This window comes from Populus trichocarpa, chromosome 14 (genome assembly GCF_000002775.5).
Source record: "Populus trichocarpa isolate Nisqually-1 chromosome 14, P.trichocarpa_v4.1, whole genome shotgun sequence".
Classification (NCBI taxonomy): Eukaryota; Viridiplantae; Streptophyta; class Magnoliopsida; order Malpighiales; family Salicaceae; genus Populus; species Populus trichocarpa.
The window spans coordinates 5518635-5533700 of NC_037298.2; the positions used below are offsets into that span (position 1 = coordinate 5518635).

Here is a 15066-nt window from a genome sequence, read left to right on the forward strand (position 1 = left end):
AAATATTTATTATCGATGAATCTCATAGCTCTCTCATACATAACACCTGGTTATTTAAGCAAGTAATTATTTTCCAAATAAATCGTTGATAAATCAACACATGTTTTTGAAATAAATAATAAAAACAAAATACATAATATAAATATATTGGTAAATTACTTATGGTCACTTAAAAAACTGTTAATAAAAAATCTACATTACTTCACTCATAATAATTAGTTATAATGATTTTGTCACGGAACAAAAACACTAAGGTCAGTTTTGAAGGAGCCCAAAAGAGAATGAAACCTGAATGATATATGGGCCACAATTCAAACAGAGTCCACTGGAGCTCCGTCAACCACAACTAGTCGAGCACCGTTCCAAAAAGATGATCGCGCCGGAGGACAGCTGGCCCTTGGGAATTCATTTTCTAATGCAAGAAAAAGATGTTAAAAAAAGGCAGCCTATAAAATATGAAAATAATTTGGAAGAAATAGTTCTTTTATAATATATAGTGTGGTTGAGAATTTGTTAAATCTGATGCCTTAGCGAAGATTCCCCTCGTCACATCACCATAATTTAAATATTTTCCACGTGTCAAAATTATAAAATACCACGTCCTTGTAAATCATTTCCATTCCCTAATTTCCAATAATAAAAACACCATCTTCTCCATTTTTTGGTAACTTTTCCGGTGATCCGAGAGGAACTTTTGCGATGGAGAAATAGCGGCCCACACGCATTTCTTGATTTTTTTTCAGTTGGAAATTATTTTTATTAAAAATTGATTTTTTTATAAAAAATTATTTTTAAATGTTTTATATTGATTTAATATGTTAATATTAAAAATAAAATTTAAAAAATAAAAAATATCATTTAATATATTTTAAAGTAGTTCATATTTTTCCATTTAACATTCCAAAATCACCATACTACCATCCCTTATTTACAAACTCTAGCCAGAAAAATCCGCATCCATTTCCACTTGCGTGGAGGGGTATCTAAATAATTCTGGCAGTTTCTATTGGGAACCTCTCCTTCACGAGGATGACATGACACGTGTCAATCTCTCCACCCTCATTTCCGTGCATATACACCACTGAGATTTTTCCCGCTTTTGAAAAATAAATAAATAAATAACCGTCGAGAAAATCTTCAATCTCGTTATCCTCTCTGGACTAAAAGACCAGAGCTTGGCAAGAAGAAACTAAAATACGGTGTCTTATTTCGAAATTCAACCTTCCATCTTCCATCTTTGTGCTCTCGAATGCTATAGTTCTCTGCTAGCTCCTGCCAGTTAGTTAAAGGTTTTTGAGCAATGGCTATCGGTGGCTTCATTTCGAACCGCAATTTCGGTTCTTTTATAGGCTCAGGTGGGCTTTCTTTCTTTCTTTCTTAACTTAAACCTCTGTCAGTTTATTTTTCATTTTTTGAACTTATCTTCACTTTTATCTGTTCAATTTTTTTTGTGTTTGTCGCGTGAGGAGTTTGGAACTGCATTTTTTTAGTATATTTTTGCAAGCTTTAATTTCCTGCTATGAAATGTGATGCCTTTATTTTACTGATTTAGAATTATGTAACTGAATTTTTTTTTGGGGATTTGAATTCTAATTTGAAGCGGAGAAGGCTGTGTAAAATTATTGAAAGAAATCTCTACGTAATATATTTACATGTGTGCATGTGTAATCAGCTTGAAATCCAGTTGCATGCAATTAGTTATTGATTTTTTTCTGCATATTTATTATTGATCAGTGATGAATTTTGTCTATATGTTTGGATTTACAACTAAATTATGTGAAGTTTTTAGAATACTTATCAATGCAACATTTCCTTTTTTCAGAATTTTTTGTGCATGCAACTCTGTCTCAGCTAGTTTAATCGATTTGTTTTTGGTTACAAGCTTGTTTAGTTTATTTAAGATAATGAAAATTAGAAATTAAAGATTGTCTTGGCTTTGTGTAGTGACTTCTATCTAACAGCTTTCGAAACATATTTTCTGAATTATTTTATAATTAAAGCAGCATTTATTGGTCAAGTTTAAATTGATTCTGTTTATTTATTCATTAGTAGCTTTGGAAAACTCGCCGCATCAGATTAGGTCCGGTACCCTGACAGGACCGATCAGATTGTGACACATCAACTATAATGGCGGGTCCAATATGATATGCGCTGTGTGATGGATTCTTGCGGGGCCTCATTGTTTTAGAAGAACAATTTTAGATTTTTATTTGTTTTTTTCATTTTCTTTTGAGGAATACTTGAACTTGAGTCTAGCAAGGAATTGAGAATATAGCATGCCAATTGAATTATAACTCATATGCTTAGATAAACAATTGATTCAAACTATTTAGTGCTTGCTGAGTTGGTTAGTTGCCCATTTTTCCTTTACCTTATGGCCCCATCTGCTGCTTTTGTTTTCTTCAACGTTAAACTGTGCATATAGCTGAAACTTTATGTTAAATGCTGCTTGATCAAAATTCTTTTAAATTCTATCTGCATCGATATGGTTTTCAAGGGGAACCAGTTTCATTGAGTTTCTGATATTGTCAGGCAAAGTTTGCCCAACAGGAAGAGCCATTTCACGTCATAGGGGAGAGCGATCAGGCATTGCTTCTGCACGGTATGCACAGGGCAGCATCTTCTACGAAAGCTTACATTGCCAAATGGCTAATGGTTTCACTTCTGGATCCTCATGCTCCTCATTTCTTCAAGTTGCTGGTCATTTAGATGAAAAAATTTTGAAACCATTAGCCACTTATCCCCAGCAAAGAAGAGGAAGATGCAAGTGTTGTCTCTCTGCGGATCCCTCACTAGGCAGTTGGCTTCGACCAAACAAGGGGAAATGCCAGCATTTCAATCATGTCAAGGCGATTAGAACCCGTACTTATTATAAATCCGAGGAGTATGACATAACAGAACCGGCAGCTGTGGACTCCATGAAGGCAGCAGAGGGGTCAAGTGAGGTTGTTTTAGCATCTTCTTGGTGGGAACAGGTTCCAAAGAGATGGGTGATTGTACTACTCTGTTTTACGGCATTTCTCCTATGCAACATGGACCGAGTGAGCACTTCTTTTAGGTTTTCCTTTCTTTTTTTCATGTCACAGAGGTCTAAAGTTTCTTGATCAAGTAAACATGTTTCATATTCCGTGTGTCAGAGATAAAACCTTCAGGAAGTTAGGTACTTTAATTTTCAAGTAGCTTAACATTCATTTTAGTAGCAAGGTGCCTCAAGCTGCCCTGAGCAATTCACAGTATTACTGAACTACTTTTGAATTGACACTTAGTTGAGCTATACAAGTTATTTATTGTACTTTGAACCTGTCATCTGAACGTGCTACTTTATTAAAATGCTAATTGTAGGTTAACATGAGCATTGCCATACTTCCCATGTCACAAGAGTTCAACTGGAACAGTGCCACGGTTGGTTTAATTCAGTCCTCATTTTTCTGGGGCTATCTACTGACTCAGGTATGCTCTGGAGAACAAGACTATGTAAGAGATACATGAAAAATGACTATGTTTTTATTGCATTAGCATGCACTCGTGGTTATAATTGATCTGCACTTGTTTCAAAGTATACTTATGTTTTCCCATCTCAAGAACCAGAAACTGGAAAAAAATTCTCCCAGTTCATTATCTAACCTTAACACTTCATTTTTGTGGCACATAGATTGTTGGAGGCATATGGGCAGATAGAATTGGTGGAAAGGTAGTTTTGGGTTTTGGAGTGGTTTGGTGGTCGATAGCTACAATACTGACGCCTATTGCGGCAAGAATTGGGCTTCCTTTTTTGCTGATCACGCGTGCTTTCATGGGGATTGGAGAGGTTGGTTTATTTGTATTTTTTTCGACATAATTCTAATATTTATAAGCATTTTGATACTGCAAAAAGAAGAAAAACTCAATTAGATGAATGATTTTAATCTCGGTATCCATTATGAAATTTCAATCATGTTTTCACCGCTTTCCTTCTCTGTGATTGCTATATTGTCTTAAGCTAATATCGTGTGATACTTTATCTGTTAATTATTTTTTGGTTCTTAAAAAAGAAAAGGAAATGGGAATTTTATCTCTTAATTTGATTTGCTTTGAATCAACTCATTTGCATTCAAAAGGGTGATGTTAGCTTTTTGGCAAGCAGATACAGGATTTTCATCTTATCATTTGCTTTGTTGTACAGGGTGTCGCTATGCCTGCCATGAATAACATTCTTTCCAAGTGGATTCCGGTGTCTGAGAGAAGCAGATCACTTGCCCTAGTATATAGTGGGATGTATCTTGGCTCTGTCACAGGATTGGCTGTCTCTCCCATGCTAATCCATAAATTTGGGTGGGCATCTGTCTTCTACTCATTTGGCTCCCTTGGAAGTATCTGGTTTGCATTATGGATAAAAAAGGCAAGTATATGCTTCTTTAAGCTGTTTTTTTCAGTAAATTCTAATTCTATGTATGGTTCATAGAAGTCACTAGACAAAATATGAAGAATTAACGACACTAACTGACAATTATATGCTTACACTTTATGGTGGTGCAATATCCAGTAGAACAATTTTGTCTGACTTGACTGAATGGTCTTTCACATTAGGCCAAAATAACCCATTACCGCCTTATGATGTGATGTTGATTCTATGAAATGGAATAAGAAACCATCTATTTCTGCTACCCCATATTTATAATCATTTCACTGGTGATAGTATGCAACCTGAAACTTTATGAGAGGGGGCTTGACTGGTGATAGCACATATTGAAATATGAAAACAATGGTTGTATGTAGAACTTCTTATAGCAGTGGCACTGCATGGAACTGAACTTTGAAAACTTTAAGCTGCTTTTATTAATTTTTCTCCAGGCATATAGCTCACCGAAGGAAGATCCAGAGCTTAGTCCGCAGGAAAAGAAGCTTATCTTGGGTGGCAATGTAGCAAAGGAACCTGTTTCAGTCATTCCTTGGAAGTTAATATTATCAAAAGCGCCTGTTTGGGCTCTCATCATTTCTCACTTCTGTCATAATTGGGGGACCTTTATTCTCTTAACGTGGATGCCTACATACTACAATCAGGTAATTGATCCACTGCAAGATTGCTGAACTAATTTATAGATGTGTGATTTCAGCTAATCCACTATCTGAACAGTATAAATTTGTAATAACCAAGTCACCTGCATCCCAACAGGAAAAAAATCCGTTTCCTACAGTTAGATATCAGTACCCTTTTCCTTCTGTTGATATGTATTATTTAGAATCATGAATAAACTTTTTTATATCTTCTTTCCATTTATGATTGTTTTGTCAGGTTTTGAAGTTTAATCTCACTGAATCAGGCCTATTATGTGTCTTGCCATGGTTGACCATGGCTGTTTTTGCAAATATAGGAGGATGGATTGCCGACACACTTGTGAGCAGAGGTCTATCTATCACAACAGTTCGGAAGGCAAGGACTAAATATTGCTCTTATTCTTAATTGTGTTTAGGTACTATCAGGCTGTAATCACTTAGATATTTGCTATTGGCAGTGACTAATAATCCTATTATGGTGAGGATGATTCTAATTTCTAAGAACATTGGTGTTCTGTGTGTTTTCCGATGAGAAAAGGAGCAGTAGGTCTATGCACTGATATGTCACATACATCCAAACTGCATTAGTGTTGTCCAAGTGGCTTTTGCCATTTTGCCTTAATGGTAGTACGGAGAGGCCATACTAATGCCACGGCTTTAACCATATGGATGGTTCTCATTGACAAATAAATTTACTTACTATATGGATTAAATATAAGAGCATGCAATTAGAATTGGATCTTTAGGCACACAACTGAACTAGAAGTATCTATATGGGATTCTTCTGTATTTCTCATCAGATGAAGTAAATAATTTGATTAGATTTAATAAGCTCAAAGCGGTAGTGCTGCACTCCTCTTTTTTTGCAATAATTTCTGCTACCAGGTTTTCATTAAGTCAAGTTATGGTTGCTCCAAAATTTTTCAACATTACAGATCATGCAATCAATTGGGTTTTTAGGCCCAGCCTTCTTCCTTACACAGCTCAGCCACGTCAGGACTCCTGCTATGGCTGTTCTCTGCATGGCATGCAGTCAGGTTTGTTCTAGAGCAATGCCACCTTCACCAGTTTCATTCATCTTCTAATATTTGTTTTGCTGACTATAACATGGATATTAAGACCTTCCAATCCAATATAGCGTAAAAAAGGTGGTTTCTACTAACTGTTTTTAAAGAATTAATGAAGAATTGTCTGTGAATCCTATCATGTGCTATCGAAGTATTTGAATTTGAAGTGCTATGTTAAGTTGAATCCAATTCCAACTAATTGAATTTGAAGATTCACCCTGCTTGCATGACTTGATACTGTCCTGAACTGGTTTTTCACGTGGCCTTTCCTCTGATTTAATGGAAGGATATAGGTTCTAATTGAGCATTAAGTTTAATGTAGAATGAGGATGTGTTACAAGAAGTCTGAACACCTAAAGGAAAGACTAGTTCACCTCCTTTTATGCGGTGTTTTAAAGCTGGATATGGGTTTCTTGCCATTATAGATATCTTCACTCTTCTCTTCCCGCTTTCTGGTCTTCTTCCTCTTCCATTTGTTCTTTCCTTTTCATTTCTGAAAGGCAAACCCATAAGCATCTCCACAGACACCAAATTAAGTGGGAAAATCAAAAGAGAGAAAAATTAATCTGTATGCATGAGCACAAACGAACTTCATAGGCCAAGAAATACCACCATGAGGGAGGACAAACACCCCTGCATTTTATTTTTTTTGAAATGAGATGAAAATGCAGAAAATAAACGAATTAAGGGCAGAAAATAGAATTCATTGGTCCATATGTGTCTGCAAGCAGGTGGAAATTATAAAATTAGGATGATCTCTTATTTTGTAGAAATCTTGGATAAACTCACCTTGGTATACTTTGTTGATGACAGGGGTCTGACGCTTTCTCACAGTCTGGTCTCTATTCCAATCACCAAGATATTGGCCCCCGTTATGCTGTGAGTCATTGCAATCTTTTGTATGAGTAGATGTTAATGCCTTTAATTGTGATTTTCTAAATGCTTTGGCCCCATTGGTATTTGTTCATTGACGAAAGGATTGAACTTGTTTTCTGATGGCCTATTCTGTTTTTTCTTTTTTCACACTTCAGTAACCAGAAAATCACTGTCTTAATCTATGTAGAAGTTGTCTACAAACTTAAAGAAAGCAGTAAAAAGTAAGCTAATAAAATTTCAATTACAGGGAGTTCTGTTAGGACTATCAAATACTGCAGGAGTGCTTGCAGGTGTCTTTGGTACTGCTGCAACTGGATACATACTCCAAAGAGGTAAAACACTACTACAAGCAAGTTAACTCTTTAACTTTTCATCTGTTGTGGGGATTTTCATTTCCTTAATTTTGTTTCAAATTTTGTTGCTTACTTCTCAATCTCTGTTTCTGCAGGATCTTGGGATGATGTGTTTAAGGTGGCCGTCGCGCTTTATATCATAGGCACAGTAGTCTGGAACCTTTTTTCAACTGGAGAGAAAATTCTTGACTAGAATAATATAAGAATGGGGAAAGATGCCATCTACATGACTAAGGAGGCCAAAGTATAAAGCGACGGGAGCACCGAAAAAGGACATATGTAGCACACGTGCGAGGATAAAAGTCCTGATGAATAATTAAAGGCTAGGATGCCGCATCGAAGTTTTCCTACCATCTCTGAGGCCCTTAATATGCTGCAGACATGTTTTGGGGTTGGTTTATAAACCTTTTCATAGGTTGATTTCCTTTTCTTTCCTTGTCAAGAAAAATGTCCTCTCCTCTCCTCTCCTTTCCTTCGAATTAATACATGTTTACAAGGTTCTGATGTAGAGGATGGGCAATTTTTGCTCATATACCTACCTATACCATGCTCCAATCGCTTGTCATCCGCTTAAGAAAATTCAATATAAATCTCAACTTAATTTGTAAGAGAATCAGAGAGCAGTACTCCCAAGTCCCGAACAAAATTGACAATACGAACTGTGAAATAATTTCGAGTAATTAATGCCAAAACTAACATATTGATGAGGTTCTTCGTTGTTATTAATTGTAGCCGGGCCTATATATGGCTAATAGTCCACCAGCAATTTCTCCAAAAAGAGACTTGTAGAGCCGAAGCCGAGCTAATAATATGGAGCTAATGGTGTAGCAGTAGCCTGTACGCCGTGCTATTTGCGTCCAATGCGCCTAATTTCCATGTCTGGGTTGCTTACCGCTACTGACAGAGTAAAGCGCTTATGATGTGTATTTGCTATTTGGTATTGTCAGGCGTGCTTCTTGTTACACAGGATCCCAGTTGAAGGAACCTTTCAATTCCTTGGGAATTGGCTCAGCTTGGACCGTTAACAAACTCCTGAAGTAGGACGTAAGATTTTCTGAAAGAAGGGAAGATAGAAAGTTTCCCTGTTACATATATTATGATCCATGGAATATTAGCTAGAGAATCATACTCCCATACATTCTCTTCCATGTTTTGCAGAATCTTTCCAATTGATAGCTTCTGAGCACCTTACACTGACTGGTTTGATTGATTGATTCCGGTCTCTATTTTCTTTATGGACAAAATATATAATTAATTAGTGTTTTGGGTGCTGATTACGAAGCGGTGGATAAAAGTTTGGCACCCGAGACTGCTTAGCTCTTTTTTTTTATTATTATTAATTGTAAATATTTTTGCTAACTTATACTAATCCTTTTTTAATATTACGAGTTAATAACTATCAAAGTTTTTTTTTATGATTTTTAAATTTATAATATTTAAATTAATAATTTTTTAAAAACAAATTCAAAATTTAACCAGTTATACTACACCCACCCTCAAGATTCATAAATATTGCCATAATATATATTATTCAGCCAGTAATCCAAAAATTGCTGTCTTAATATAAGTTCAGAATTGAAAAGGCATGATCAAATGTGGGGTTAAAGATGCAGCCACTTCAGAATAGTGAAGGGATGCAAAGCACGAGCACCATGAAAGCTACTAATCGCAGAATTAATACAAATAAATTAATTTAACATCAATTATCACGCACCAGCTGGTATATATCGATCACGTAATAATATTGAAAAAGAGAATGAACAAGCAGGCAGCTCATTAATTGAGCTAATTAATAATGAAGCATTTCCATCACTATGAGCACAACTAAGTAATCATTTTCATAACCTTTAGCACTTACAAAAAGACCATTAAAATAAATAAATAAAATGAAGTAGAAATACACATGAATTACAAACAAGAACATAAAGAATCTTAATTATAAAAATTTGCAAATCAAAGGTTTGCTCTAACTACTTGTAAAAATTCAAGTACGTACGGATGGGTTAAAAATACCCACTCCCTATTCTCTCTCTTTTATGAAAGCTAAATTAATTTGAAGCTATAAATAATAAAGTCGATGATGATCATGCCATTAACAATATTGTATATATAGATAGCTAGGAGAAGCTCTACCCTCTTGCGTCCTGTGAGAAACATTACTCAGAAATGGCCCACCTGATGAAAATGAAAGCAATATATATATGCCCTTTAATTTGTCTCTCTTGCTTCACATGGAGTACCTTCACCTTCTTAAATACACATCTCCAAATCCACCAAATCCTTTAAACAACCCCAACCACCGCTCCCTTCCCAGCAGCACTCTCACTAGCGCCGTTACACCCACCACCGTTATATCTAACGGCAATTGCCTCATTATTCCCATGCAGCAACTGGCGTGACTCTCCTTCTTTACCCTTCTTTATTATTCTTGCCGCGGTACCCTCCAGATCCCTCTTATGCACATTAACTTTAAGCCCGTGTTTCATGAACAATGTTAGTGACATCTTTTGCTCCACCTTGTGACCCTGAACAACTGAGAGACGGTGGCGTAACAGCACCGCCGCCGCCACCGATTTCATCTGAAGATAAGCCAGGTCTTTCCCTAAACAGATTCTAGGGCCTGCATTGAATGCCACAAACTTGTATGAATCATGCATGATGAATTTTTCCCCATCAGAAGACAACCACCGCTCTGGCTTGAATTCCAAGCAATCTTCGCCCCATGTGGTCTTCATCCTCCCAGATGCATATATAGAATAGGTGACCGAAGATCCCGCCGGCACAAATGTACCATCCGGCAACACATCGTCGGCAACTACATGCTTTGAGTCCTGAGGCACCGAAGGGTAAAGCCTTAGGGTTTCTGATAAAGCTGCTTTTAGATATATCAAACTGTCTACTTCTTCGAACCCTAACGGCTCGTCAACCCATTTTGTCACGTCATCACCACGTGTCTTGATCAGGACCGTGCAAATTTCATGCAAGATTTTCTCCTCCACCGATGGATTTTGGGTGAGGAGCCAAAAGAACCAGCTCAACGCCACTGATGACGTGTCACGTCCAGCAAGGATAAAATTGAGTGCTACGTGTTGAAGGAAAGTGTCTGAGTAGGATTCCTTCTTCTTCATGAATCTTGACAGCAAATCATCATGTGGAATGTTACGATCTTTTTGTTGATTCAATAACTCTTTCTTACGTGCATCAATAACGTTGGTCAGGTAATCGTCAAGCTGGGTTAAGCTTCTGTTCAAGCTGACTTCCAAGCCAAGTCGAAGCCATTTTTTCAGCTTCCACAAAACTTCTGGCAAAATGAATCTCTGAAGTGATGCTTCAGTGGCTCGGTCGAAAGCTGAAGCAAAGCTGTTTTCAGGAAGCCCTGGTGCGCACGTCTGCGGGTCCTTGCCAAAAGCCAAACCACAAATGTTGTCAAACGTGAGCCGAAGTAACAAGTCTTGGAGATCAACCTGCTCGCCTTTGAGCTGAGCTGTTTCAAGGACTGGGCAGAACCTCAACTTGATGGCTCTACTCACCCACCGAGCCATGGCTTGGCGAAGAGTCCTGGTGGTGAACTCCAGTGCGGCAGTCTTACGCTGGAACAGCCACGTGTCACCGTCAGAGTTGAAGATCCCTTCACCAAGAAGGTCATGGAACACAGCTTGCCATGTGGGTCCCTTTGGGTAATTGTCGAACCGGGTCTTCAAGAGGTGCTCTATATTTCTCGGGTCGCACGTGACAGTCACGAGGCCTTGCTTCTTGGCTAAAAAGGGAATTGCACAGATGCAGGTCTGGTACGTACCACCACACGCGCGGAGGTTGTCGTAGATCCAGTCATGCAAGCGGTCACAATTCTCGATCAAGCCAGGAAGACTGCCCAGTAAGGGATACACACGTGGGCCCTTTAGTGACCGCGAGATGAATGTTAACCACAGTAGATAAGTAGTTACAGCAGCAAAAAGAAGTAGAGCTGTAGACATATCCATGACTGTATATTGAAAGATAAAAGAACAAGCTCAGGCAAGAACCTGTTACTGTTCAAGCTAGGGTATTACTAAGAAGAAACTTACCTTAAGAATAACAAGACTGGAGTTGAAATGTGAGAAATCTTGATACAAAGAAAAACCAAGATTACATAGCAATATTGTGCATGATGAAAGCAAACTTAAGTATGGGCCGGTGAAAGAAATGGGCGATTGTATAATTAGGAAGAGAAGGAGAGGAGGGGTCGGGAGAGTTATAAACAAGAGAAGGAAGTGAGGGTGGTACAGAGTGGAGAGAGACAGAGAGGGGATTTATAGGTGAAATGAATTGAAAGCAATTATTAAGGCCAGACTGGTTTCTTGGAATATTGCACCATCTCTCTCTTGAACAATCTAATGCGTATGCAGAGCCATAAATGCCCCGAGAGGTCGTTGAGGCTTTGAAAGATAAAAAGAAATTAAGCCACGATGATCACTTAATTTCCCACAGGAATGAGGAAACCACTCTAGCATTCCCTGATCAAGATGACTTCTCCATCTATGTCAAATAAACTCTCTACACGCCACCTAATTTTGCAGGCAAGGGGAGGGGCGCCCGGGTCGTCAATAATTCAAGCATTGAATGAAGAGAAGTTAATGAGATTGGTTGAGGAACTAAAAGAAGAGACGCAGGAACAGTGATGAGTGAAATCATGTATAAAAATAAAATAAAGGGGATCACACGAAATATGTGTAGCAAATATTAGTCTCGGTCCTTAAAAGAAGCATGCATGGCTTGTTGTATATTTTGATAAGACGATCATCGGAAAACTACTTCGGTGGTTTTACAATAATAATTCCTGCTATCTTTATAAGGAGTCTTAAATGAAAATGGGTTTGTCATGTGGGCTTCTGGTTAGGGTTCGGTGAGCAACCCCGGCCAACAATTTATAACGTGATATTGAATATTGTACTTAATTTATAGCTTCGATACTTTCTTTTTTTCTTGATGAATTTTCTTTTCTTTCCCTTCCTAATCCTCGTCTATTGTTTCTTTTTCTTTCTTTCTGTCGGTATATGAGCCGATAAAAAATATATATATATATTATGTGATTCTTCACACGGTTTTGACCCTACTGCCGGTATATTAATGCTTCTTATGATAAAAAAAGGTGTGCCCCGAAGTGCCTGCCTTTGTGGTGGATATCCTTGCAACTGCAAAAGCATCGATAAAAGTCAAATCTACTGATCACCTGAACTAGGCAGGTGGCATTACCAGTGTGCTTTGTTCTTCTATGAGTTCAATGCAAATGGTTTTTGAAAATGAAAAATTAAAAAAAAAATTAAGGGATTTTGATATGACTTTATTAAGTGGTATTATTAGGTGTGGTGTGGTAGCGGTTGATTTTAAAAATATTTTTTATTTAGAAATAAATTAAAATAATATATATTTTTTAAAAAAAAATTATTTTTATATTAGTACTGAAAAAACAAAAAAAATATTTTGAAACAAAAAAAAATAAATTTTTTTATTTTTTTCGAAAGCGCTTTTGAAATGAAAAACAATATTCTTATAAAGCATTATTTAGTGAAATGTAGTATTTTTTTCTTTGAATTTTTTCAATCAATGCCTTTTTTTCTAGTTTTATCATATAGGATTATATTTATTTTCTATTGGATTATTCCACTCTTATGACATGGGTCACGAGTTTGATTGGTTAATCTGGTTGAATTGAGTTTTTTTTTCTTTTTCTTAATTGACTCCCTTGATTTCATCATTTAATATTGAATTGATTATAAATTAAATTTCATGATTTATTTTAGTTTACTTTCTATTAAGTTGTCTCGACCTTATAATCTGATGATAGTTCAAGTTCAAATAAATGTCATTAATTTTGTTATTAGATAATATGTGAGGTTGAGCGTCCCATGTTTTAAATTAAATAATGAAGAATGGTTATATTTAAATTCTAATTCCATGTCAAATGAGAAAAAACTTAGAATAGAGTATGATGATAAGTCTCATTTGATTAGATTATCAAAATAATTTCTTGATTACTTGCGTTGTTTAATCCTTAATCTTTTTAGAAAAAAATGATGAATATCTACCTTTATCGTTTCCATATGCTTATTTTCAACAATTTTTTTTCCAAACATAATGATTCTTAATCATTTTTCTTCTCATGCTTGCGGTCACATTTCTCTAGCCAAACATATCTCTTCAAGATTTGAATTTTTAAATGGTCATTCTATTTTGGCTCATTTTTCATCAAATTGATGTATTTTTCTTATTATGGCTCCTTGGTCATTTTACATCTCCTTCTCTAGGGAGAACTATTTTTTTTTCTTTCTTTTTAATAGGTGGTCTTTTTTGTACCACATTATTCTTTTATGTAAGAACTTATCAACTTGCAAATAATTGGCCATCTCCTTTAATTATAAAATGATTGAAATAATTTCCTGATTGTCTTGAGTGGTTCAATTCCTTAAATTTCTTTTTTATTGATTGGAAATTAATTAAATGAAGGTTTTAAAAGAAATATTGTCCCAGTTTTGCTTAATTATACACCATGAAGAAGGGGCTGAAGTCATCAAGATCAATATACTATAAAAAAGAAGAAAAAAGTTGACCTATCCTCTGGTGTTCTGATAATTCACCTGTTACAAAAACTATATATAGAAGCTCGAGAATAGATAGATGGGCATGAATGTGTGGGAAGGGTACCAAATGTTGGTTCACGCCTTACTGCTGGTTGATAGGAGGTGTCCCTTGTGAATATTAATGAAAATATTTAATGTCTCCTGTGATTCAGCACCAAAAGGAAATTAATTTCGAAGAAGAATTCAAGAGCTAGATAATTATAATACTTACCATATTAAAGAATTGCATACAGGAGCACCACTCAATCCCAAGTGTTTTCGAGCACTAATTAAATATTCAACTGAAACACGCCACGTTTTGCATATATATTTAGCCTTACTCTTCTTAATTAGATTTTGTGATTAATTTCTTGTAGCTGGGAGATTATACCGTTATGAAAGAACACAACTCACAGAGCCCACAGATAAGGTGATCGATCGGATGGAAGTTGACTTTTGATCAATAAATATGACTTGATGTTGGAATTGGATCATCCGGGTGGCTTGACATTTTTTTCGCACTGCAGACGATGCATCTGCTGAACCTTAAAATATGAGAGTTAGGTGCACGTGTCATAAAATGCTCCACCTGTTTTAAGCCATTCCCTAGATATTCTCCAACTAGCCAAAACACAAGCAAGTTCTTGTTCCAGTGTCCATCGTGGAAATGCAGTAGGTTACCAAGAATATAAAAGCATTCAGACGCATACTGATTTAATATCGTTGTTGTTTGATAGAGACTGCATGGGAGATGCATAGATATATAGGTTGCTAACTTAGGTGCAAAGGTTGAATTCTGGGGTCATTCTTGATTCCTGTACGCAAGTTAGTCCATTCTTTAATCTCTTCGTGAATTGTTTTTTAGTTACTGGGTTTTTAATGAAGTTATAACTTGATCTTTCATGCTCAAACACCTATGAATTAGTCTCCTGACTCGTGCTGATCGTTGTTTCTTTACAAAACACCAACTGTGTTTTCTTTTCCTCTAAACCCTCACTGTATATTGGTTTTTTCTAAGACTATGGCCAGCAACAGTCAACAGGCTAGTTTATAGATTCTCAAGCTAATTCTAGGATTAAATAATATTTTACTATTGATATTGATTAGTGTCTTGTGCCTAAACGTGTAAATTGGAACTTG

At 36.3% G+C, this 15066-nt stretch overlaps 2 protein-coding genes across 2 annotated transcripts; one reads left to right on the forward strand and one right to left on the reverse strand.

Annotated features, from left to right (window-relative positions):
* Positions 1-1097: 1097 nt before the first annotated feature.
* On the forward strand, positions 1098-7885 carry LOC7496975 (ascorbate transporter, chloroplastic). The gene is made up of 11 exons (XM_024585685.2): positions 1098-1355; positions 2533-3041; positions 3343-3450; positions 3653-3808; positions 4163-4378; positions 4831-5040; positions 5273-5410; positions 5970-6071; positions 6915-6980; positions 7225-7309; positions 7426-7885. The coding sequence occupies exons 1-11, from the start codon at positions 1301-1303 to the stop codon at positions 7521-7523; spliced, it is 1743 nt and encodes a 580-aa protein (XP_024441453.1). The 5' UTR covers positions 1098-1300; the 3' UTR covers positions 7524-7885.
* A 1260-nt stretch (positions 7886-9145) lies between these two features.
* LOC7496976 (cytochrome P450 86A8) lies at positions 9146-12119 on the reverse strand. Its single transcript, XM_002320766.4, has 2 exons — positions 11395-12119; positions 9146-11312 (listed from the first exon to the last, which is right to left on the reverse strand). Exon 2 carries the CDS (start codon positions 11308-11310, stop codon positions 9613-9615), a length of 1698 nt encoding a protein of 565 aa, XP_002320802.1. The 5' UTR covers positions 11311-11312; positions 11395-12119; the 3' UTR covers positions 9146-9612.
* Between the last annotated feature and the right edge of the window lie 2947 nt (positions 12120-15066).

Bases quoted from the DNA above. Each gene is read 5' to 3' on its own strand.
- LOC7496975 (XM_024585685.2), top strand. From the start codon at position 1,301: ATGGCTATCGGTGGCTTCATTTCGAACCGCAATTTCGGTTCTTTTATA. The intron at 1,356-2,532 runs GTGGGCTTTCTT...TGATATTGTCAG, and splicing joins CGGTTCTTTTATAGGCTCAG to GCAAAGTTTGCCCAACAGGA. The intron at 3,451-3,652 runs GTATGCTCTGGA...TGTGGCACATAG, and splicing joins GGGGCTATCTACTGACTCAG to ATTGTTGGAGGCATATGGGC.
- LOC7496976 (XM_002320766.4), bottom strand. From the start codon at position 11,310: ATGGATATGTCTACAGCTCTACTTCTTTTTGCTGCTGTAACTACTTAT.